Consider the following 27,129-nt stretch of genomic DNA (forward strand, 5'->3'; position numbering starts at 1 on the left):
AACTACCATAATGCATTTCGTGAAGTTACAGTTGGTCCTATGCGGCTGCTGGCGGGAGAGGATCACATTCAGATTGGGGCTCTGAGCCCGTTATTTGCACTGTATGTAGTTGTAAACAGGCTGCCCAATCCTCAAAATGAGAAAAGCAACAGAAAATCAAGGAAACACTGGGTAAGAAAGACGACGGACTCTGTTTGCGCTCCGTTGTTATGCTGTGTGATCCTGTGGCAGCTAGCTAGACAGCGCACTTCCTGAAACAACGACCTGCTAATATTCAGTTTTGGTTAAAGTTAGCCGCACAGTATGAGCCAAATCGTCATGTTGTGTTTGCTCTGAGAGTGCCGACTTACTTTTGAGTACGGTTGTCCTGAATGTGACCTTATAATATGATGTTTAATGAGCTACTAACACTGTCACGCTGTTAAAAGTATGTAAACATGCCCCTCGTAATATTGTCAGTTTCCTCGCTAATGTTAACAGCTAGCTATGGACATTTCTCTGCGCTGCTAACATTTGGAGTTGTGTTAACTTCGTGAACGCCTCACGTGTTACGTACTGTTGAACAATTTTGTGTGAAAAGCGACATAAACCGCAAGTTAAAAGTTAGTCCCTTGAAGCTTCAAAGCTATTGCGTAGCATTCTGTGATTGGTAGCCATGCTAAAACGGACAAGCAGGTGTCTTCCTCCTGTTGGCTCATCGGTAGGGCTTTAGTTTAGGTATGTCACCTGCTCTGTTTGAAAACTGCGCTCCAGAATTACATTATTGTTGTCTTGGCGACTAAATCAAGTTGTATAGTGGAAATATGAACAGTTGCCCCTCTCTGGCTTTCTTTGCAGAGCACTTACAGACTACTTCTCGCCGAAGAGTAAAGGTGGGTCAAAGTTTCACACAAGTGTTGGTATCTCTGGGAAAATAACAGTGTAGGCTAGGCCCAAAATGCTTCTCAAGTATGCAATAAAATATGGCTGGTAGATTTACTTCACTCACCAGACATGAAAACAATGGTGATCTATTGAGTGGCTTGTAAAATTTGAACATTAAAGAGCCATTTGATTGATTGAGCTCATTTTGCACCCTGAAGGTAGTGTTATTTGATTTCAGGATTTTCATAAATTGTTTAGATATACTATAATCATTTTCTCAAATTTTTAGATTTAGGTTTTATTTTTTCTTTTATATGAAAGGGAGCACTGCAAAGGGTGCACAGCCTCTGTCACTTTTCAAAGCCTCTACTGTATTTGATGCAATTCACTGATTATTGAATGTTATTTAGAAATCTCTTGAAAGCAGGATGGGGCAGTTATGACAACAGAAATGTCTTATTTTCCCTTTTTATTAATGGTGTTGCTGTCTGTGTTGCCTCTGACAATTTGCTAACTTGGACGTGAGAATTTTAGCATTGTTTGTAAATATTCTTCTAAAATTGACTCCAAACGATTAATTGATTATAAAAAATAGTTGATTTATTTAATTGTTGGCAACTAATTAATTCATAGAGTGATCGTTGCAGCTCTAGTTTTGAGAGAAAAAAAAATGCTCAAATTCTCAGGTCCTAGCTTCTAAAATTTGTTAATTCTGTGTGGTTTCTTTAGCAGGTTTTATGTTAATTAATTGATGTTGGGATTGGCAATATCTCACTTTTTCTCTCAAATGCAAAGTTCCCTTTATGGAAATACATATACAGAGTGTCATCAAAGTCTCTTTATAATTAAAAAAAAATTAATTACAAAAGCAATTGATGAGATATGTTAATCAGATTTGTTCTATGTACTCAGTGGTTATCAAAGTTTTTAATCATATTGCCTTTGTGTATTGTGTATCGAACAAAGATACGGGACATCAATGACCTGAAGCAAAAGATCACTGATGCCATTGCCACCATTGATGAGGCTTTGCTACAGCGAACATGGCAAGAAATCGAGTACCGTCTTGATGTGCTTCGTGCAACTAATGGTGCCCATATAGAGGTGTATTAAATGATTAAATTTCCACAGATTTGTCTATTCATTTGCTTTTGTAATCACTTTTAAAGAGACTTTATGGACACCCTGTACATGAACCATGTCCTGTACATACAGTGTTAATCAATGTAAAGCCCTATGTGTTGGATTAGAAGATGTATGAAGAGTACATCGGAGGATATGGTTATGATATGATTTGTTAGTAACCGCAGTTAATCATGTAATTGTCATTTGAAATGTTTCCTGACTTTAATCAGTTAGGCTTTGTGTCAATAGCGTACAGTCTATGTTTGGTACTAAATCCTCCTGGACTCCTGTCGAGCTATTTGGGAGCACCTGTGAAACCTAGGAATGGTAAACGCTGAATGCAGCAAAGTAAAACTCAAATTCAGACAGGATCTTAGCTTTGCCTTTATTGAGTGAATTCAAAACAGACAGATATAAAGGGATATTTGTATGTTGCCCAAAGAAACAAATTAGACTGTTTTCTGCTAAAATAATGTAACAAGAAGAACTTCCTTGTGTCAGACGGCATGACAAAGAAAAATGTGACATGATAGATGAGCTGCAGCTATAGGCATCATGGGTCCTGGCTGGCTGACAAATTACATGTTAAACCGTGTTCACACTTAAGCATTAGATGTCACCAAATATGTATTAAACCATAATGCATATGTCATGTTTCTTTGTGTTTTAGTGAAAGACCCTGCACTCCAGCAGAGCTCCCTACCACATATCACATCTTTCCTCCAGGAGACTGCCATGAAGCCCTCTCAGGTCCCTAACCGGCTTTCTCACCCACCACCCAGGAAAATGAGAATGTTGCCACTTCCGAGCCCTGAGCTGTGCCACACAGAGAGACTGGGTCCACCACGGCCACCTCCTCGTCCTGAGGTACTGATGCATTCACCAGGGTTTGTTCCAAGCAGCCCAGTTAACTTTGGGACACGAGCGAATAGGCCAATGCCGATGCCAAGGGGCAGACTGGGTCCTCTGCAGCATTCTGCTCAACCTCCAGGGCCAGTCTATCCATCACGATTTTTTCCAGTCAGCCAAACACACATGGGTGCCTCTTATAATAAGCCACAAACCTCACCAAGGTTCTTTCACCATGGATCCCCTCATTCAAGGAAGGATTTCGGCAACCACTCCTTACCCCCCCCCATCAGGAGAGATCAACATTCACAGTCTATGGTCACCTTGTCTAACTCAGGAAGAAAAAATGTAACAGTACAACAACAAGAATCGACCAAGGTATTGTACTCCCCTTCTTTTCTTCTTCTCCTTGTTTTGGTCATTAGTGAAAACTGAATTCATCATTGATTAAAAAAAGGTTTAGTTTATGATCTGTGCCTTAGCATACAAGTAATGCTGAAGTTTTACTATATTAGGCTCAGTCCAATGATGTAAGGAGTCCCATACAAACCATCCAGCTGCACAGGCCTCCTACAACCCTGTCAGTGACCCCTTCTGTTGACTCAGAGTCCCTGAGGCCTGGTGCCAGCCAATGGCCCCAGAGTGACTCCAAGCCTTCTATGAGTATCCAGTCTTATGACAAGAGTAGTGGTTCAAGTGTACCTGTGATGCATAGCCCTGTCCCCCCTTACCAGGTAAAGTTACATGCTTAATCACGCATTAAGGTCATTTGGGGTTTTGATTTGCTTGTCTCTTCATAACTATTCAAGCGAGGCAGACAAATGTGAAAGCATAGTTTGTTCTCAGCCTTAGTTGTAAGATTTTTAATACAAAGATACAGGTGATTTCGACCACAAATTTGACTGAATTGCCATTTTGTGTCACCTTGTTATTCAATCTGATATCAGTTTCATGTCAGCTGTTTTAATGGTGGGTGTCGACCCTAATCTATTACCAGTGAGGGATGCATCCATCCTACCAACATCACTCAACACAGATGCTTCAGTAGTTGTTCCAAGAAATGGTTAACTTAACATTTTTCATGTCGATGACAACTAAATAGTTTTTTATTGATGTAATAAACATCTGTATAGCTGTGTTGATCTCATCCAGTCTTGTTGCCGTTTTTCTGGCTCTGCCACAGGTAGATGATGTCCCTGTTGTAATCCTGCCAACAGAGCTCTGAATGGTCTGGTTGTTAAACACAACAGCAGAACTATTAAGGATGTAGGTAGTGATATAGAGGCCTGTAGACAGGCCGTCGTTGGGTCGCCACAAGTTCATGAGTTTTAGATAAATTCAAAATTAATTTGCGTACTGTTGAGTAAGTCAGTTTACTGTATTTAATCGGCTTTCTCTTGTAAACATGCCAATTTGAAAATTGAATAGATAGTTATTTTAAATTAATATTGAATATAGAAATGACTTGGATGTAACTGAGTCTTTGAGAGTATGTGATGTGTTGGTACGCTGTTATTGCTGTTGAAAAATCACAGGAGGAAACCTGCATCTAAAGGAGTCCCTTTCTTTCTTCTTTTAGGATCAGCATCATAATCGAACACCTTCAAGTGAAACGTTTTTTCCAGGTAATACTGTTGAAGTAAATTACTACACTGCTAAAGCTACATCCACACTAAAAGGTTATAATTCTTAAACGCATAACTTGCTTGGTTTAGACCAAGTTTCCACACTACTTTCCGACCACAAAAATGGAGACTTTGCAAATGCTGCTGACCCTGTTTGAGTATGAAAACTCCAGGATTGCAGGATTTAGGGCAAATTAAGACTTTTAAGACAACGACGCAGACACACGTGTTTGATTTACTGATTCAATCTTATCAGTCAAGAATGAATCATTATGCCCCTGTCATGAGATCCATCTCCAGAGGCAAACAAATGAAATCAGCATTGACTATCAGTGATTAATGTGACGAGGATAAGGCGTGGCTGACATTGTCACCCGTGCTACATAGCAGCTGCTGTGCAGTTAAATTCACCATGTTATAATGCTACTACTGCCTACAAGAGGCAGGTTGTTATTCGAGCGATTTGCATGCCCAGTGTATGTGAATGGTCATGTGATAGGTGCTTTCAGGAAAGTTAGTATGGACCGAGTTTACACTTGTGTGGACCAAGATTATTTTTGTTTTAAAATGAAAATGTATAAGTGTGGATGTAGCCTAAATGTATATGCAAATTTGCTTTGGTAGTTATTTTAAAAATGAACATAAACTTCAAATGTAAAGCGTACAGTTCAGTACAGATTGTGATCTACAAAATGGTTTTCACTGCTTACATTGACATTCTCATAACTAATCTATTGAAGCAAAAATAATGCATGAAAATAATTTGACCTTTTAAAAAGAATATTATCATTTAACTTCTTATCATTTAACAGATTACAATGCATGAGTAAAAATCTGATAAAGCATTTGTTGTTTTTTTTACATGGTAGCATAGTAAGTTCTGACATTGGTAAACACTGAATTTCGGTATAAAAATAAATTACGTGTTTCTGTGTCCAGTAGTGGACTTGAACTTCACATCTCAGAAGCGGCGCAGGGAGTCTGAGGGCTCTGATGACAGTGCCAAGAAACTGTGTCTTCAAGATGCAAACTCTGGCAAAGCACAAACACCAAAACCAACTGCTGGCAACTCACTCAGCTCTTTTCTAGTGCCGCCATCGAGGAGTCCCTCAGTTTTGGAACTGTCACCCAAAACGATTGATGGCCATCTGAGCAAAGAACCAGAATGTGGCCAGTTGACATGCTTTGAACCGTCATCCACATTTAAACCCACCCAGTTACCCTGTGCGCCACTGTCACCCAAACCTTGTGTAAAAAGACAGCCAACAATCGGGCCAAAGCAGGCCCATATAAGTCCCAGCCAGAATCATGCTGTGAGGCTAACAGATGTAAGATCACCTTCAAAGCCAGGTGGAGAAATTTTGAGGAAAGGGGGAGAGGAAAATGATAAAAGGTGTAAATCAAGCACTTTGTTATCCTCTGAGGTCCCTCAGAAACACACTGGTAGCTCATCTCATGATCAGTTAGTCAGCCACCACTCTGGTCATAACCAAAATAATACCTCAGCCTCACCAGTCAGGACCCTGAGCAGAGTTCAGCAGGTGGAGGAGACTAGAAAGTCTGATCATAGCACCCCCAAGCCAGCATCAAAATCAAACTCAGGCTCTCTGAACTGTCACACGCCAGAACGGAAGAAATCCCACCCACGAAAACCTGTAGTAGTCCCTAATGATATAGACATGCTTTTCACCCCTGATCCCATGACGTATGTTGTCTACGCTGGACATAAGACTGCAAAAGCCAAGGTGAATGGGGGACTGATTAAATCACCCTCCTCAGAAAAAAGTGGTTCATCCAGCGCTGTGGTCAGCTCCAGTCCTCCAATTACTGGATCTGTGTGTTGCGAAACTCAAAACTCCACAGGAACTGGTTCCCCACATGCAGAGGATACAACATCAGGACATTGCCCTCAAATGTCCATGCCAGCTGTGGCTTTACAGCGGGTAAACCTTGAAACTTTAATGTCCTTTAGCTCTAAAGACAGTGAACTCAGGAGCAGTCCCGTCACTTCTTCAGGCAAGCAGCTCAAAGATGGGGGTGTTAAAAGTGATGAGAAACACAAAACACTCCTCCCCAATAATGTGAGACCAGGTGCTTTAAAGACAGACAATGCTGTCTCTGAACAAACCTCTACACCCCATTGTTCTCAGTCTGCACTGCCCGAGAGGCAGGCAAGTGAAGGGGATAGAAAGCAGCCGTATAAAGAGGATCCTGTAGATGTGGAGCTGGACCTAGGCCTGAGCTTTGCGTTAGATTTGGATCTAACTCAGAGCTCCCATAGCAGTGACGAGGAGCAGCTGCTTTCCTTGCAGGAGATTATGGAGCGTGTTACCAAACCTCCACAAACACCGGAAAAGGGCGTCTTCTCAGAGCCTACTACACATGGACGTGACATCTGCCAGTCAAAAACTGTAAGTTGTGTAAGCTGCTGTTCTATGTAAGATAGTGATGGAGTGATAATTGTAGGATAGTCAACTCACTGAGCTGTGGGAGCAGTAAAACTTGACCTGTATGTTTTCTACAGATGCAATTGCCGTCCACAACAAAGTCAAGCATCTACAAGAACAACCTCGATCAAATGCTGAAGGAAATAAACACCAATAAGAAGTATATTATTCTATATATGTTCCCCTTTTTAATTTAAACTACAGTAGCTGCACACCAGGGGAATTAACTTTCTCAACATGCCTTTTGTTTGTCCATCAGAGCAAAAGAGATTGAGACGCAACTTTTAACTGCATGTAAAGAGGACCTGTTGAGGATAGCTGAATTTGAGGAGGATGAGGAGAACTGCGAGGAGGGCATCTCCACTGAACAACAGTAAGTCATGCAAAAACACACTGACACATCCAGCCAGTGTTACTTCCTGTTTAACGGTTAACATTCTTTCTCAAGCAGAGAACGGGGGTGTGGTTAATAGGCTGAATCACTGTGACGTCATGCTAACAGCAACAGTGACTTGTGGGTAGATAACTGAGGGTTGATTTGAATTGCGGAGATATGTGAAATCTGCAAACTTGTTTAGATTTTCAGCCGTAACTAATGTTTAAAGATACTTAGTTAAACTGTGGTCTGACCTATCTGACATTTCTGCTGGGCTTATTTTATGTACTGTTACTTTTCTAGCGCCTTTGGTTTAATTTGTTTTGTGGCAGTTCTTTTAATGTTTGTTGTTTTGCAAATTTGAATAATAAATAACAAGTGCAGCATGGTTGGTCTTAGGTGCACAGTGTGTTTGTCACCACAAATCTGCACCCAAAGACAGATAAAGTAGTTTTTTCATCAATTAGTTACCATAATAATGATAGAAATTCCTAAAATGATTCAGTAAAGCTGTTTATATGATAGTATTGGACTAATGCTATTTCAGCAATAATTCCAATGCATCTGCCCTCGTAAATAATAATAATAATTAAAACTGCAAGCAGTGTCGAAGGGCCCTCGCACCCCCCCGGTTTCTCCCCAACTGTAACGCCGTACATGCACGTCGGTGCGTGCGGCAGTCGCAGGGCTGTCAAAACTGGCATGTAGATGTCTTTGCTCCTGTACCTTTAAGTGAACATTGTGTGCAGCGGTTAATGTCTCCACTAGATGGCAAACTAAGACCACAAATGAGTCTGGGTGACTTCTCAGCACAAAGGAATGTGGGTGAAGGGCCAAAAAATCATCAACATTGAGCATGTTTGCCTGGATGGCCGACTTCCTGTTGGACTTAGGGTATTGGTCCAAGAGGCTTTTTAGTGCGTCTTTACAAGATACATGTGTTTCCCGAATTTTGTTTGTCTACGTCAATCTGAGTCAAGGGGCTTGAATTTTTAAATTTTCTAGGGGGCGCTATTAATCCATTTTTGCGTCAGCCATTTCCGCAATATTTAAAATAGCAAATTTGGGCCGGATACGACATGATTGCAAGTTTTTGTGAGTTTTGGGGCATGTTTAGGCTGTCAAAAAGGCGTAAAACTATAATAATAATAAAAATCATCCAGATTGAACATTTTAGCCTGGATGGCCGACTTCCTGTTGGACTTAGGGTATGGGTTCAAGAGGCTTTTTTGTGCGTCTGGACATGATACATAGGCCGTGTCGATTTCATTTCTCTATGTCAATGTGGAAGGCGGGGCTTAAACTTTGAAATCTTCCAGGGGGCGCTGTGGAGTCATCTTCTCACTTAAAAATCCCAAACTTTGTCAGTAGTCAATATGTGTGACTGTTGACGTATGTGTACAATTTGGTGAGTGTAGGAGTTTGTGAAAATGTACAAAATGGATAAAGGCATTAGGGGGCGCTATTGAGCTGTTGTGCCACGCCCAGGGGCAGTTATGGTCTCAAATGAAAGTGCTCCTGAGTGTGAACCTATGTGGTCAGTTTGGTGATTCTGTGAAGACGGGAAAGTCCTTTAAACGCTGTTGGAAAAATGGTAAATTGACGCAGGAAATGAACAATAACCGACTTCCTGTTAGAGCGAAAATTTTGAAAAAATTAATTTGGGGGTTTACCCATGAGTGCTATGAGTCCTGTAAATTTCACGAAGATCAGACAAAGTTTGTGGTCACATGACCTGCTGTTAGGGGGCGCTATGGAGACCCCTTGCCACACCCACCCCCAATGATGTTGAAATTGAAACGGCGTCACCAAGTGTGACATTTCACGTGCTGCATGTATAAACATCCGACAATGTATGGAGGAGTTATAAGGATTTGTTTGTTTATACAAACAAACGAATGCCACGCCCACCTGGTATAACGTAGGTAAAATCTGTCATCAAGTTTACATAATCAAGGTATGAGGATGATACAGTTCCAATCTGAAGTCTCTGGAGTCAAAACTGTAGGAGGAGTGCGTTAAAGTACGAGGCCTGGAAATGGGGAAAATGGCGGAAAAAATGCACCTGTAATCCAAGATGGCCGACTTCCTGTTGGATTAGGGTATGGGTCCAAGAAGCTTTTTTGTGCGTCTGGTCATGATATATATGAATCCTAAATTTTGTTCATGTACGTGCATGTAGAAGGCGGGGCTTCAACTTTTAATGTTCTAGGGGGCGCTGTAGAGTCATTTTGCCACTTAAAAGGTTGCGCTGATACCAAAAAATAATATTCGTGAGTCTTGACGAGTGTGTCCAATTTGGTGAGTTTTAGAGTTTGTCAGTACATCCTAGGTGGGAAAAGGCATTAGGGGGCGCTACTGAGCTGTTGGGGCAAAATGTTGGGCAAATGTGGTATCAGATGAAAGAGCTCATGATTTGAAACCTACGTGGCAGGTTTCTTGATTCTGTGAACATCATAAAGTCCTCAAAGCGGTGTTCGAAAAATGAAAATCGGTGCACGCCACGCCGCATGGACAACTTCCTGTTTGGTAAAAAAAATTCCACAAAATTAATTTCCCCATGATCCGATGAGAGCTGTAAAATATTTAAATTTCATGCCGATCCGGGAGGATTTGTGGTCACATGACCCTACGTTAGGGGGCGCTAGCGAGTCCCCTTAACACGCTTGCGTCCAATCACGTTGAATTAAATACATTTTCACCAGCTGTGACGTGTGTGCAGAATTTCATGAGTTTTCATGTATGTTCAAGCCGCCAAAAATGCGATTCATTTGGCGGCATAAGAACGTGAAAAATAGGGAATAATAATAAGAATCCTGGCAAAAGCAATAGGTCCCTCACTGACTTGTCAGTGCTCGGGCCCTAAATATGAATGTGACTACAAAGTGCATTAGTACAATAAATAAACAAGAACGTGATTGCATAGTTAGTGTGAGACAGAGTACACCACTCTGAATAGGTGCGTTTTCAGGCGGGATTTAAAGGTGGAGACAGAGTCAGAAGTGCGAATGTCTGGTGGGAGTCCAAAGGCGGGGGACAGATCGGCTGAAGGCTCTTGACCCTATGGTGGTTAAATTGGCATATTGGGCAGAGAGCTGGTTGGCAGAGGAGGATCGGTGAGTTCGGGAAGGTGTGTAGATGTGAATAAGTTCAGAGCGATATGATGGTGCCAGGTTGTGAAAGATCTTGAAAGTGAGGAGTAGAATCTTAAAGTCAATGCAGGATTTGATAGGGAGCCAATGAAGTTGATGCAGGGCAGGAGTGATGTGTTCAATAGAGGGAGTTCTGGTTATGATATGAGCGGCTGCATTCTGTACCAGCTGGAGTTTGTGAAGAGATTTCCGCAGAAGACCAAAGAGGAGAGAGTTACAGTAGTCCAGATGGGATGTGATCAGGGTGTTTACCAGGATAGCGGTGCAGGTTGGTGAAAGTGATGGACGGAGACGATTGATGTTACGTAGATGGAAGTATGCAGACCGAGTAACGTTATTGATGTGGGCTTAGAAAGATAATGTGCTGTCCAGGATGACACCCAGGCTCTTTACCTGAGAAGACCAAAGAGGAGAGAGTTACAGTAGTCCAGATGGGATGTGATCAGGGTGTTTACTAGGATAGCGGTGCAGGTTGGTGAAAGTGAGGGACGGAGACGATTGATGTTACGTAGATGGAAGTATGCAGACCGAGTAACGTTATTGATGTGGGCTTAGAAAGATAATGTGCTGTCCAGGATGACACCCAGGCTCTTTACCTGAGGGGATGGAGGAACAGTGGAATTGTTGATGGACGTGGAGAAAGTGTTGAGTGTTGCTAAGGTTGATCTGGTACCGATGAGGAGGACCTCAGTTTTTTCGCCGTTGAGTTTAAGAAAGTTGAGTGAGAGCCATGATTTAATTTCCAGTAAGCAGTCGGATAGGGCGATGGGTGGCAGAGTGGAAGTAGGCTTAGTGGAAAGATAGAGTTGGGTATCATCAGCGTAACAGTGGAACTGTATGTCAAATTTCCTGAGAATGTGACCAAGAGACAGAAGATAAATAATGAACAGGAGGGGGCCATGGACAGAGGCCTGGGGAACACCACTAGAGACTGGAGAGGAGCCGGATCTCAGGTTCTTGAGTTGAACAAACTGTGTGTCAGTGTCAGGGATGTCAGTGATTCCAATGGAGGCTAACCTGTCCACGAGGATGTCATGGGAAACGGTGTCGAAAGCTGCGCTCAGGTCGAGGAGAACCAGAATGGAGAGAATAATGGTCACATAATGTAGTAATTAATGTAACAAAACAGAATTTGTACTGCAGTGTGTGTCAACAATAAATCATGAGAGTAAATTTGCTAAAAATGTAATGAAATTAAATAAAACTAGCTAAAAAAGGCTGATGATGCCTGCTAACCCGATGTCTTTCATAAGAAAGCAGAACATTGAGTTATAACTCGTCTGTGTGTGTAGGAGTATGTGGTTATACTGTAACAGAAAAGTGTTGTTTTCGGGCAATTTAATGGAGGTTAACGCAGTGAATAACATGTGCTTCTAATCCACATTAAATTTTTGTTCTGTTTTTTTTTTTTTTTTTGCTTCTCAGGGAATTCCTGCAGCGCTACTCATTGCTGTCCAGCGCAATCAGGGAGGTGCCTCCAGGAGAAGCTGTGTTCAACCTGGAGAAATTTGGCCAGATCTTCAACCAGGATACGCTGCAGCTCAGGCACTGCATGGCCAATCCACAGGGCATAGCACAGAAGACACTTCTTTGGTGAGTTGTGCTTTTCAGTGTACACTGTATATACACATCAAGGTTCACAACATCATATCTCAACAACTTAAGACTTGATTGCCACGAAATTTGACATGGATGATCTTTGTCCCCAGGGCTTGATTGATAAATAGTTTGAAGAACCCTCTTATTTTCATTCAGGATCAGTGTCAGCTCAAAGTTTCCAAGCATCATATATATAATGATATAAAAATATAATGGTCAAGTTTTTTTCCCCTTTTTGCTCAGCCTTAAAGCCACTGTGTCAACTTTGCACAGAGGATATCGCATAATCAAATGATTGTAAAGAAGTTGCTGAGCACATTTATGCTACCATGACACTATGGCCACCTTGAAGACAACCTACATATTTAGTTTCACCACTGCAAAGGTAACTCTAAGCACCTTTTGTACAGCAGGATGTATTGAATTTTTGAGCCACTACTGGTGATTAGCAGAGCTGGTTTATCTTGCGGTTTGTCCTGCCTAAATAATACATTTCCCTCATTTTTCTCTCCCCTTGTATCAGTGTTAATTTCGTTGACGAATAATTTTTGTCATAGTTTTCGTCAACAACCTTTTTTTTCCTGCCGAAAACGAGCCAATAACTTAATAAAAACTAAAGCACGAGGACGGAAATTATGACGAAATGTATTGACACTTTCGTAGACGAATAAAAACGAGACGAAAGTGTTTGCCAAAGACGAGATCCAATCAGAAGGTAGAGACGACTTAGGAAAAGGCGGGACAACTTGGGAAGAGATCCAATCAAAACTAATCGCTTTCACCGTGAGGAGGTGAACCACACATACCCCGGGAAGACGGTACAACTGACACTAGCAGCCACACTATGTGTGCTTCTCAATTCTCTTAAATTGCATCCACGTTTCCCTCACTTGCGTCTTTTCCACTCGAGGGGAGAGGAGACGAGGTATGATTTTAGAGAAACGAGACGACCTTTCCTCCAAAGCGTCAAGTGAAGCCACGTTTCTGATGATGAATCAGCTGATTAGCTGTCAGTCGGCTTTGACAGCTGTAGCGACTTTTGACAAAAAAAAGCAACTTTTGACGGAGTTTGTGTCTCCACGCATGTTCACTGTGATGATACTAATATAGTTACAGTTATCACTGACAGAGCAGCAGTGTTTTCTCTCTGCAGCCTGTTATATTATATCTGTTTAACAAACACCCACACATTGATTGAACAATCTGTATCTTGTACCGTATGCTGCTCAGAAACATATGAACCATTCCTGCTGGCAGAATTCTGTTATTTATTCATTATTTGCATCTGTAGGCTATTTATCGATATTCTGATTGTGAATTATTTAATAACCCTGAATATGACCATGGTGTTTTTAGGGCTGCAACAACAAATTGATAAAAAAAATCGATTATTAAAAGTGTTGGCAACGAATTTCGTTATCGATTCGTTGTATCGCGTGCTTACTGCATTACTCGCCAAGTCGCGGAGCAGTTCAGACGCAGCTGGGCAGAGCCGGTATCGGCAGAAGTGGAGAAAACGGTCCACCCGAAATCTTCTAAAGTGCAGGAGCAGTTCACACTACATAAAACTAGAAAGTGTGTGCTGCATCCTGCCGAGGTCGGCACGTATGCATGCGCACAAAAAACGATTGGTTTTCTATCGCTTTTGCGCGTCATATCAATGATATAATGTCACCGTGTGGATCATTAACCTTGTTGCAGTGTGCTCCCTGGTTATAGTTAGTGAACTATCAGCTTCTACCTGCTGAGATCTCAGTCAGCAGCAGGAGATGAGGAGAACAGCAGGGGAATCTAGCGCACATAGTTTGTATGGTAGCCAAATGATGGAAAAAGTAATACTGGGAACTACAAAAATAAACCACAATTTATACTGTAAATATATAGTTTCACAGACAAATTGTTGTATTTTTTCTGGGGTGTGTGAAATGATTAAGAATAATATAAAACCAGTCTGTACACCACCAAGATGAACTGGTATAGACTTGACACTGCTGGAGGGTAATTTTGACTTATAAGTGTGCTCTATTTGTGTGACATAGGTTTGTTATTACCAATTTGTTATAGTTTGCGATAAATAATATAACTAAACTGCCACTGGATGTTGAAACAGATCCTGTTAACAGTTTTATAATTTTCATTTGTCTTTATTATTTATCTTTTATTCATTGTTCCAAAGGCTCAGGTTGATTGAACAACAGAAAATACCTCTTTTTGTGTAGCATGTATGTGTATGTTATTTTGTTAAAGCTATCAGACATTTACATTTAGTTGTTTTGTTTAAATTATTTATAATTTCATATTAATTTAACAACTCAGGGACATCCAGGCAGCAACATGTTGTTTGAGCACTTTTTGCATTGTCAATTTGAAATAATGTTTTGTTTTTGGATGAAGGGGTGGAAATAAAAAAAAAATGTTTTATCCGATTCATCGGAAAAAATAATCGACTGATTCATCGATTATCAAAATAATCGTTAGTTGCAGCCCTAGTGTTTTTTAAATAGCCTACTGAAAATTGTTTATTATGTTGAATGTTTCAGGAAAAATTGATATGATGTAACTCAACAAAGACTAAAACTAAAACAATGTAGATGACTAAATTATGACTAAAACTAAATTACATTTTAGTCCAAAGACTATGATTAAAACTAAATCAAAATGTGCTGTCAAAATTAACACTGCCTTGTATGTTCCCCTCTCCTCCACCAGGTCCAGCCCTGCTCAGCTGACGTTACATTTGAACATTGGATTGTTCCAGGAAGCGTACGACTGTCGCTCACCCTGTCCAACTCAGGTTACCCGTTTCCTATTCAAGGTAGGCCCCACATGCACATGCAGCATGTTAATTTGAGTCCAAATGTTTGCGCTGTAGAAGTAAAAAAATGTTATATCTCATCAGATGATGTCAGTCCATACTGAAAGGATGGTATCTGAAAAGCTACTGCAGGCTCTCTGTGACATCGCCTGCACTGCTGCTTATCAGATAGGTCAGTGTCTATCTTTTTTGCTCCACAAGCTTTTGCTATTTCTTTGCTTCAACCTCTGAATAAATTAAAAAATGTTTTTTTGCTGTTCGTATGCTTCCCCAGTGAAAAATGGAGGCCAGCAGTTTAAAGTGTGGGTGCCCGGTTTGGCCGACGTGACGCTGGTCCTGATGAATATGGGAGTTGCTTTTGTTACTCTCTTCCCTTTTGAAAATCTGCAGCCTCCATTCACAGAAGGAGATCTGCTGTAAGTGCCGTTCCTGTTCATAGAATTACTCACTATTTTCCTCAACTTTTAATTCCATGCAGTTGAATTTCTGTGTGTTTGTGTAGGGAGGACGTCTATATCATAAGTGACAGTCCCTCCAGCAACAAGGAGCAGGGTCTGTTCCCTGAACACAACTGTAAGAATATCTTGAAGGTGAGACAGATGAGGGAACCATTTGATATCATGTCCTTGACAAAGAAGCAGAGAAGCAAAACTTGAAATAATTCGCTTCTTGGTTGTTTCTCCTGTGTTCTTGTACGCAGTACCTGGATTACTGTATGGGCCTGTGTCCACGGGCATACAGTGACGACGAGCTGCTGTTGCTACTAACTGTGGTGGGCAGGATTGGTCTGGAAACTCAGCTCATCCTACAGTCTACTGTGGAAATTTACTCTCTGCAGTTTAAAATTGTGAACATCATCAAGGATTGGGACACCATGGTCAGTTCATGCATGCCTAATTCCTTAATTTTGAAACATTGCTAAGAAATAATGAGTACAGATTACAGATTTGATTATCCCGTCAGTACAAGTTTGCATTTTAGCGACTGTATTTCACCTTTTAAACATGTCAGTAATAGTTTAACATCTGCAGAATAGTCCTGTTACAAGTTTAGTCACTTATTTTTTTAAATGTCTTTAGCTACCCAGAATCTGCCTGGCTCTGACCGATCTGACAGATGACCACCACAACATGTGCCTGCTAGTTCAAATGCTGCCTGACAACACACGTGGAAAGTAAGTGTTATTATTTTTCTTTTTTTTCTCCCCAACGAGTGATTGTTTTAAGATGTTCAATTTCATTGCACCGATTTCAAAATAATATATCATTACAAGCATTCGTTTTTGTTTTTTTAGGCAACTGCGACGACATCTCAGTCTGTCCATGATCTCTAAACTGTTAGATGGAACTTGTACATACAGACCAACACAAAGAGAGTTTCAGGTATAACTGTTCAGTTTCAATTTTAGATCCCAGCAGCTTTAATGTGTACATTTGTAGCATGAGGAATAGGGAGGGTTTTTTCCGACTTAAATAATCTTTAATTCTTCCCGTCTTGTGTGCGGATCTTAGCTCTTTGAACTGAGGCCATACCTGCACCGTATGCAACCCTCCACCCTTCTCCGAGGACTGTTGAACTCCTCCAGCAGGAGTCAGAAAGAACATAACGAGGACATGGCCATCTTTGACCAGCAGGTGAGCACATGATTAATACTTTGAACTTCTTCCTGTGTTTCTTATATGTAAGTAAAAGACAATTTGAGGTGAGTATTGTGAGGAAATAAATGTGACTTTCTGATTTTTCTGATGCAAGTATCTTTCCATTTATTGTATGTTTCAGGCGTACTACCTCTGCTACAGCCTTCTGACCTTAGCGAATGAAGCTTCCAATTATCAGTTTTTCTCAGCTCAACAGAAGGTACAGCTTTGTCCTAAATTCTCTCCCATTCTTTCTGGTTTCAGTTATTGGGTATTATTCAGCTGTTTTATCATGTGGGATTTAAATGTGAGGAGACTGATATCTCTTTGCTCGGGTTGTTAACGTCACTTTTTGTGGCTCTCAGGAGCAGCTGCTGTTTTTGTGCTCTGAGCTGGAAATGCATATCAAGTGTGACATCAGAGAGAGTGAGAAGTGCCTTTACCGGAGCAAGGTGAGCATGATTTCAAGTTCATCTTCATCTTTGTTTGCTGTCAAGTTTTAACTTTGGTTTATAATAAAATAAATAATAATAAACAGCTTCTCAAACGTGGGGATGCTATTCTTCAACAACCATGACAGTCAATTCAATATCTTTAGATTCTGGACTGAAATTGAGGACATCAGCTTTTCCCCACTTTTTTTCTAACATTTCATACACAAGATTTATTGAGAAAGTGAAAATAATTGTTAGTTGCAGTGTGGTATAACCTCTAACTTCTTCCTCTTGCTCCAGGTAAAGGATCTGGTGGCCAGGATCTACACCAAATGGCAGATGCTCCTACAGAGGACCAGGCCTCTCCATGTACAGTAGTCACACACACTACACACACACACACACACAGTACCAGTCAAAAGTTTGACTGGTACTGTATATGAAAACTTTATTTACACTTTTTTTTTTTTTTTTTTTACTTTGCCTCTTAAACATTTTTATCAGTAGTCAGTCAAGAGACTACTTATTTGCAATGCTAGGCAAGGCAAGGCAAGGCAGCTTTATTTATTGTTCACAATAGCAACTCAATGTGCTTTACATAAAACAAACATTTAACAGTAAGAACTGGAAATAAAATAGAAATAGAAATTCAAATTTTTTCGACCACACAGACACCACCTAACACTATCTCTTCCATAGAACCTTATCATGTACTCTACCAGATGGCCCTCTGGCTCTCTGGACTTGTTTCCTGTATTTCCCATGATTAGCTAATCAAAGCTGTACTTTCCTCCTGCAGGGTAAGCTGTATGATTACTGGGAGCCTTTGCCTGTGGATATTTTGACCAGTAGCCAAGAAGAGCAGGAGATGGACAACAGTGATGGAGAGGGTAATGTGACAGAGGATGATGATGAAGAGGAGCAAAGCAGTGGAGTTGAAGGGAATGAGGTTGCAATGGCTGCTGAGAAGGAGACGAAAGAAGAAGAAGAAAACAATACAGTAGATTACACAAACAATACAGAGGATGACAGGACCCAGGGTGAAAAGCCAGAAGAAATGGAGGGAGACAATGCAATAAACAACACAAGTGTCACAGACAAAGAAACAGAACCAGTACCTGAGGAGTTGAACCAAGAGATGCCAGAGATGGAGTCTCAAGCAACAGATGAGCAAATAGTTGCTGAGAACGTCGAACATACGAAGGGGGGGGACTGAAAATCTGGTTGAGAAGGAAAACCTGATATCATAACAGGTAGCAGCATGTGATTTTGTGTCAGACTGTCTATTTGTTGTCAGGGCATTAATAGCCACTGCCTTAATGTTAAGCTCAATTTGCACCCCAAGTTTTGTAGTTTTCCACAATAAACAAAGACAAATTTTAGTTGTATATTTATGAATATAACAATCCTCTTGAGGGCTGGAGCCTCATCTACTTTTGGTTAGTAAAGCAGAAAAAAGAAAATATTGATGTAATATGTCTTTTTAATGAATCTTGCAGTTATGTTCATAAATTTGTATAATTTCTCATAAATGGTTCATAATTTATTGCTGTCAATGTTTTTACAAAGCTGACTGTATGTATAATACGTGTAGTTGTATTATGATGCAAACTTGCATCCAGAAGAAACATGCATACATTTTTTTTTGCTCGACCTGCCACTGACCAGCTATGTAACCCAGAACATCTGTCAATCAGCAGTCGCACGTTTTTCCATTACTGTTCAGTGTCGTCTCAGGTTAGGCTAATCCATAGCTGCTAACTTTGGAGCTAACCCCTTTCACTTTTTGAACAGTTGGGTAAACAACAGACTAAGGCAATATAGTGATATTGTGATGTAAGACTAAATAACGTATTACATTTTTGATTTCATATTGTGCTATGGCGTCTGTGTTGTCTTCTCCTCGTTTTGAAGGCTGCATTACAGTACGAGATGTTATTGTTTGACATTTCCAGACTTTTGTCTTTACCCACTTAGCAATTATATCCACATTACTTGTGATTATTTACCAAAAATCTCAATGGGTAAAAAAATATTGTGATATTTGATTTTGTCCATGTCGCCCAGCCGTACAACAGATGTGATACAGAGGCTCCCAAACGATATTGATTTCTTAGTTAATTGATATTTGGCGTCATTGTTGTGGACTAGCAGATGTTCTTGTTGTAGGGCAAATGCTGCAAAATGTTTACAGAACGTTTTCGGTTCAGAAATAGCAAAGTGATCCAGTAAGTCATTACAGTTAAGCTTTTGTTAATTTTATTATTTACACTTGTGCACTTCCTAATATTCCATATTAAAAATATCATCTCTGAAAAATGCCTATTTAATTACCTTTGTAAATAATTTCCAGCTGCATATTATCTGATAAGTCTTGATCAAGATTGTTTGCTGACTTGTTGTATTGTAATTGTTCTGTTGAATTTGTGCATCTTGTTAAATTTCCCTTTGGGAAAATATTTTTGTAATGATTAAAAAACTTTTTTACAGCTGTTGCCAATATAGAAAATAAACATGTCACCAAAATACTTCATTTCCTTTTATAAGACATCTCAGGTAAAATTAAGTCTACTGTAGTCTGACGCATAGGCGCCTGGAGCAAGTGCAGCAAATGCATCCCTGTTATGGTTTTACAATCACATTTTTTGTCTTTTTAAAAATACATTTCCCCAATATCAGGTGATTATTTTTAAGCAGTCTATATCAATGTCATTTTACTATTTGTCACTAACTGACAAAAAAAAGTCATTTAAAAATTTGGACCTTTGAGTTGGTTCAGTCGAATCCGTTGCAGATCGGTCAGAGCAGACTGACAGCTCACTGAGAGAATATGTCTTTAGGCATTTGCATTGATAGGAGTGACAAATCTGCACAACTATCCTATTTGAAGTTTAAGTTTTTTTTGTACCTGTTCATTTAAATGAATGCAGTCTGGTGACCTCTGTTCCACTTCAACTTGAGCAGATGTGTAATCATAAATACTGGAAACCCCAGTGTGGTTGTGCAGAGTTTAGAAGAGTGACTTTATACAACACTATTAAGTGGTACTTCCTCTACTGACAGGGTGGACTTTACTCGGTGTTTAACCAAAGTTTCAGTTCTTCTGTATGACTGAAATTTAGGCATTCATGATAACTGTAAAGAGACTATAAGAGTATTTTTATTATAAGATTATAAGAGACCACAAGAAGTTGAAATATTCTGGGGTATGTCCTGGGTACTGGGTATTGACTTTGCTATAGTGGAAGTCATTGCATCATACAGACTGTACTTGTCAAAGTAAATTGACTGATGAAAACCTATACTGGAGGTGCAATTTCAAAGACAGCATTTACCAGGCAGTGTGGGTCAAATGTCATTTTGTAATTATGAGCTGATTTGTTCACGTCACCGCTACAATAGCTCCAATTTTGCAGAAACACTTCCAACAAAACAAGTGCCAAAATGGCTAAAATATGCCATTGACAACAGTTTAGGTTAATTAAACCTGATATTAATACAAATACACAAGTAAAATTGTGTTCTTGGTGCAAAAAAACAAAATGCCCTGAGTTGTGAAAAGGCTGCTGCTTTAACAACATTCAGAATATATGCATTATTTCTAAACAAAGCCCATTTTATTTATGGAGTGATTCAGATTTGTTACTTTTCCAACAAAGTAATACCAGTGTGAGTGTCTTATCTTGAAAAAACTACAAAAAAAAAATTGTCAATTTTTGAGTGCCATTTGGATATTAATTGTTTTTATCCAAAGATGCACTACCTTTTCGGCAGTGTAAGCTCCACAAGAACTTTTTTTAAAACAGTTGATAACAAGATAACATACCAACACATGCATGATTACACCGTGAGTATTGTGCCTAGCAAAACATTTACCATAGAGACTGTCGTGTATGTCCGTGGCCCGTCCAGTGTTACCAGAAGGGGGAAGCAGCTAAGTTCTGGTTTCTACTATTAGCCATCGTGACCAAAAACATGTCATTTGGGCCCAGAGTTCAAAATACCAAACTATTTTAGTAAGCAGCCACATTTAAAGAGAAATTTCTGCATATTTACACAATCAGAGATTCAAGGAATGAACCAGTTTTTACATATTCATTGTTTAAATACAGGTTTGAGGATGTAAAAATGTTACCAATTATTGAAAAAGTAGTAAGTAATTCATACTGACTGCAAATCCTTATTTTCAAAATTCAGCAAGAATTTTTAAAATGTCAAGATGCTTAAGAAGTGAAAGTACATCTAAACTCCCTTTGAAAGCAAATCTTTTCACATTAACAGTCTTCAGCTGAAATTTAGTTAACTAGTCAGACAACTAAGCATCATGTGAAATCAGCTTCAACTCATATTCATATACTGAATTATTGCCAAAAGACAGAGAAGCATCAGATGAGAGGATGGAGGAGTTTAATTCACAACCGGGATGTCCTTGCTTACTCCAAATAAATAAACCAAGCTCCTCAAACGAGCCGAACACACAATAAACCTCCAAGCTAACTTTCAGGAGGAAGACTGACAATAGAAAAAATACAAAAAAACCCAATAATAATAATAATCAGGTAAAACATCAGGCATGAACAGTTTGAACTAATATCACAGCAAGCCAGAAGGAATCGGAAAAAATCTCTGCTGCTTGTGTCACCGAGGAAAACATGAAAACACGTAAAATCCAATAAAAATGTGTAAATCCTAGGGAATGTGATGTCATCACATACATCATTAGCAATATTATGATGACATGTGATGTCATCAAATACATCAAATTATTCCTTTGAAGTATGTGATGTCATCACATACATCAAATGATTCCTTCGAAGTATGTGATGTCATCACATACAATGTTGCATAGACACACATACATCAAACATACACAATATCAAGAGAGGAGACAGGTCAGTGATACAGACTACTTCTGTTAATCAGAGACAAACGATCTTCAGAACACAGACGAACTTTGAACACGAGGCAAAGACACTCCAACAGATAAGAGAAAATGGCCAGCATGAATACATTTGTAACCAATACTCAGCCTTTAATTGAGTTAATTTGTAAAGACCTCAATGACCTTCATCAAAAAGTTCAAAAGGTCAGAGAACAGTTGTGTAAGGAGATGGCCAACATAGACCAACTTTGCCAAGAGGTGAATGAGACAAATAAACAGTTGAGCCATGAAAAAACCCTCACTGAAATGTACAGGAAGAGTGAACAAGAAAAAAGGAAAGTGTTAGACTTGCTTTACCAAGAACTGGAGATGAAAGTTCAAAAGAATGAGGAAAACCAAGGGTATGACAGTGATGTGCATCTGATCCAGAAATCAAGTACTAAGCAGGAAGCCCTCCATCAAAATCAACAGTTGCATGGAGAAACGGCCTGCAGAACCCCACATTGCCAAGAGATGGAAGAAATGCATACACAGTTGTCTTACCAAAAAGACCTTCTGGACATACACATGAAGAGAGAAACACAGAAAGAGTTACACTCTCTTCGCCAAGAACAGGATGATTTCAAAGCTGTATATGATAAGGAATGGCAAGCGCATATAAGTGACCTGCAGCTGATCCAAGAATTGAGGGCTGAGCAGGAAAACCTTTGTCAAAAGATAGTAATCTTGGAAAGCAATGCCTGTGCAAAGGACGAGTCTCATTGCAGAGAGCTGATAGAAGTGGAAACTCGGCTTAACTCGCAGCTTTCACTCAACCTTCAGTTACTAGAGGAGAGGGAGGAAGATGAGCTCATCAGGGAGGTGTGTGGAGAGAGCCCATGCAAGATTTCATTTTGGAAGAGAGTTCACCATTTCCTGAGGTTGAGGAAACCAAAATGGTGGAAGAAGTAGATAAAGACACACACACACCTGCGCACACACACATTCACATTAACACATGCACCAAACACAAAAGTACACCGATTAACAAACGCACACACACACACTAACATACACGCTTTCACGCACATTTGAAACAGGTGATATCAGTTCAGGGCTCACAGACTAGAGCGTGCAGAGCCGAGACAAAAATTGTAAAATTATTATTGATTATGATATCAAATAGGAACTAGTTACATCCACTCACCCATTCACTCACTCTTTATCTCTCTCTCTCTCTCGCTCTATATCTCATACACACACATACACAGTCTGTCTCTCCCTCTCTTCCTCGCTCACACACTCACACACAGTCTGTCTCTCTCTCTCTTCCTCGCTCACACACTCACACACAGTCTGTCTCTCTCTCTCTTCCTCGCTCACGCTCACACGCACACGTACATTCACACTAACACATCACCAAACACAAAAGTACACCCATTAACAAACACACACACACACACAACATACACGCTTTCATGCACAAACGCATACACAAGAGCCAGGACAAAATTGTAAAATGTAATCATACAAAACTAAACTACACTTAACTGACGAATCAATTGGAAGCAAAAGAGTAGACCAAACGATAGAGATACAGAAAGAAAGAGAGAAAGAAATAGAAAGACATTAAAGCAAAATAAACTTTTAAATAAAAACATTTTTCAAACCACAACCAAGTCGTTTACCACATCTGCAATTTGTAAAACATTTTGTACTTGACGTCTACCAAACAAATAACACAATATGCAAAATTTAGGGTTGTCAATCGATGTCCTGTTGGGTTATAGCCTACACAAAGGCTGTCAATCGATTCAAATATTTAATCATGATTAATTGCAAGATTTTCATGAGTTAACTCGTGAAAACTTTTTAATTTTTGCTAAATGTAACAGTATTTGTCAAGTTTTTAATACTCTTATTAACATGGGAGTGGGCACATATAGTTGCTTTATGCAAATATATGTTTATTATTATCGAAACAATCCAGAACAATGAAATATTGCATGCTCCAAAAATCTACTGTCAGTTATGATATTAGTTTTAGATTAGATTAGATTAGTAGCTTTATTGTAATAATATTGAGGGTCAGACAACAATATAACGAAATTTAGATAGCACTCCCTGAGCCATAACAACATTAAGACAATTAAAAACAACTTAAGACATAAATACAACATTAACAATCTATAAGAGCAACAAAGTGCAATATGCAATATAAAAGGTGCAAACAGTAGCAATTCTCATTATAACAGTAGGCCACAATCAGTAAGTGTGTGTGGGTGAGTGGGATGAGGGGATCAGACTGTGTTCATTAGTTTAACAGCTTGGGGGAAGAAGCTGTTTTTCAGTCTTGTAGTGTGTGACTGAATTGTCCTGTATCGCCTGCCCAATTGCAGGAAGCTGGGTCCCAGTGATGTATTGTGCCGTCTTGATGAGTCTTTGCAGAGCCCTCTGGTCCAACCACGCTGTGATGCAGTACGTGATGATACTCTCCACAGTGCACCGGTAGAAGTTAACCAGCAAGTTCTGTGGCAGACTGGCCCTCCTCAGCTTCCGCAGGAAGAAAAGACACTGCTGTGCCTTCCCAATGATGATGGATGTATGTGCAGCCCAGGAGGGGTCCTCAGAGATGGTTACACCCAGAAATTTAAAACTGGAGACACTCTCCCCTGCTTCACCATTAATGAACACTCGCTTGTGATTTTGTTCTCCTCTTTCCTGAAATCCACTACAATCTTCTTTGTCTTCTTATTATTCAGGATGAAATTATTAGTGGAACACCAGACCGTCAGGTTTTGCACCTCATCCCTGTATGCTGACTCATCGTTGTTGGAGATCAGGCCCATGACTGTCGTGTCATCTGCGAACTTTATGATGGTGTGTTGCATGGACAGGCTGACAGTCATGGGTGAAGAGGGCATACAGGATAGGGCTCAGGACACACCCCTGAGGAACACCAGTGTTCAGGATGAGAGTGGAGGATGTTTGTTTTCCCAGCCTGACAATCTGAGGACAGTTGGTCAGGAACTCCAGGACCCAGTTGCAGATGGTTGTGTTCAGGCCCAATCCATGAATTTTAGACACTAGTGTGTTAGGAATGACAGTATTAAAGGCTGAATTAAAGTCCAAGAAGAGCATCCTGACATATGTGTCAGGACATTCCAGGTACTCCAGTGTAGTGTGGAGGGCAACACAGATTGCGTCTTCTGTTGATCTGTTTGCCCGGTAGGCAAACTGGTGTTGGTCTAGTGTGGCAGGGATGGAACGTTTATTCTGGGCCAGAATTAATCTCTCAATGCATTTGGCTATGACCGGGGTGAGTGCAATTGGGCGATAGTCATTTAAACAACTAATGCTTTTTTGCTTGGGAATAGGCACGATGGTTGTTGCTTTGAGACAAGTTAGGACAACAGTGTGGTTCAGGGAAAGGTTGAAGATGTTAGTGAAGACCTCTGCCAACTGATCTGCACATGCCTGAAGTACCCGCCCCGGAACACCGTCTGGATAGAACATCTGGCAGGGCTTTGGAGCTGAATTTGATGTTCATAAGACCCTTTTCATTATCAATTTCTGCTTGTTATCAAAAATGTTAAGTGCTGCATTGCTTCCTTATTTCCAAACTTCAGGCGTGAAACACAACATGCATGCGTTAATCACGCATTAAAAAAAAAAAAACTGTTAAAATGAATATGCGTTAACATGTTAACTTTGACAGCCCGAGTAAAATTACGAGATTTTAATGCATATAGATTTGTTTAGACTGAACTTTTTCATATTTAGATGAAGGGTTTTTTAACTTTTACTTAAATATGGATCAGAGGGAGGGATTAAAGTAAAAACATTTTTGATTGAAATCAAAATACTGAGATGCAGTCACCACCTGAAATGAGCACAGCCGACGGTATTCCGTGGTGGTGGCATGTAATCAAACATTCCTTATAAGTTAAAACGGCAAGTTTTCCTGACGTAACCAGAAGGTTACTTTGATGTTCTCTGAATGTTTCCCCTCAAACGTTGCCTGCATGTTAAAATGGCAAGTTTTCCTGATGTTACCAGAAGGTTATTCTGATGTTCGCTGAACGTTTTGGGACGGTGTACTTTTAATCATATTTAAATTAAATACCTCCGTCCATGAGTAGAAGACCCTGAGGAACCCCCACACTGTCTCTGAGAAAGGGATTTGGACAGACTCTCTTGGTCAGGGCTGAATTATCTGGTTTAAAAAAATAAAATAAAGGGAAATTGCTACAGCAGGCATGGCAAATGCAGTATAATTCTAAGTAGTGGGAATGATCATTTTGTGGCCCAATTCCTATTTTTACTAGAAGAAAAGTAATATTATGAACATGTGACATTTGCTGAGGTCAGTGCAACAAACATTTTCTTACATCTGGAAGATGTGTAGTTCAGACTGCAGCTTTACAGTGCACTCCACCAATGCGCGTAATTGTGCATTTTTAAGCCCAAATATTTTATAAAGAAAATAATTCAATTTGAAAATAAGTCATAAAAACATTCAATCAAATGATGTAGGCTGTGCTCATCTTTTTTTTTTATAATATCTTCCACATCAACCTGTATTTAAATTTTACAAAAATGTAAATGATTTTTTTTAGTTTTAAGGGTTATAGTAAGTTACTTTCAGATTCAAATAGATGGTTGGGTTAGGTTTGGGGACAACTCACCGTTGAAGGAGACTTTCAGGATGTGTTCTTCCAAATCTCTGGAAAAGAGAAGGCAGAAGAATGTGAAATATCAACCTTATCTTTATAGTTTGTGGATGGAAAGTGTGTCAATGTGCCACGTTCGACCAACAGACATCCCTAAGAAAGCTTCCCGTTAAGACACACACCTGTGAAGTGTGCTGGGCGAGCTCGGGGCCTCCACAGCCACATTCACCATTGGCAGGAGGTTACCAACTCTTATAACCACCTCTGCGCATGTGTTGCGTATTGATATTAACTAATCCAAGCAATATTTTCATGAAGAGCATCAATATCCCGGGAGCCAATTGGTCAATTTGAAAGATTGACACCTCCAATTCATCCCCCATGCCATGTAAATAAATGGAAACTGGCTTGAATCAATTCAAAATGATCCAGAGACATTGGAGTAGCTGTTACTAGGAATATTATGCGACCAAACACCACTTTTAACCATAAAAACAGCGAAGGTATGACATAATTTGTGGTTGTAGATTTTCAATGGTAAATTTGTTTGGATTTTTCTTTGACGGTTTATTGACAAGTTTTTTTTACACTGCTGGAATCAGTGAAATCTCAGCTTTTATTTGATGTGTAGTTTGTGTGGATATCGTGAAATTAAAGATACGAGGACTGTTC

General features: G+C 39.9%; 1 protein-coding gene across 4 annotated transcripts; it reads left to right on the top strand.

The window, feature by feature from the left end:
• The first annotated feature begins 34 nt into the window (after positions 1-34).
• slf2 (SMC5-SMC6 complex localization factor 2) lies at positions 35-19,427 on the top strand. 4 transcript variants are annotated; one of them, XM_062429845.1, is made up of 22 exons: positions 68-171; positions 838-872; positions 1,831-1,968; positions 2,660-3,216; positions 3,354-3,572; positions 4,418-4,463; positions 5,403-6,874; positions 6,988-7,070; positions 7,170-7,283; positions 11,864-12,031; positions 14,747-14,852; positions 14,937-15,024; positions 15,127-15,268; positions 15,355-15,442; positions 15,553-15,729; positions 15,932-16,026; positions 16,147-16,234; positions 16,364-16,486; positions 16,632-16,709; positions 16,855-16,941; positions 17,224-17,292; positions 17,723-19,427. In XM_062429845.1, exons 4-22 carry the CDS (start codon positions 2,725-2,727, stop codon positions 18,137-18,139), a joined length of 4,152 nt encoding a protein of 1,383 aa, XP_062285829.1. In that variant the 5' UTR covers positions 68-171; positions 838-872; positions 1,831-1,968; positions 2,660-2,724; the 3' UTR covers positions 18,140-19,427. The 4 variants fall into 4 exon arrangements, with proteins under 4 accessions (XP_062285827.1, XP_062285831.1, XP_062285829.1 ...); XM_062429843.1 differs by lacking the exon at positions 1,831-1,968 and having other exon boundaries at positions 35-171; XM_062429847.1 differs by lacking the exons at positions 1,831-1,968; positions 3,354-3,572 and having other exon boundaries at positions 35-171.
• The last annotated feature ends 7,702 nt before the right edge of the window (positions 19,428-27,129 follow it).

The sequence above is a fragment of the Scomber scombrus genome, chromosome 12 (genome assembly GCF_963691925.1).
Source record: "Scomber scombrus chromosome 12, fScoSco1.1, whole genome shotgun sequence".
Lineage (NCBI taxonomy): Eukaryota > Metazoa > Chordata > Actinopteri > Scombriformes > Scombridae > Scomber > Scomber scombrus.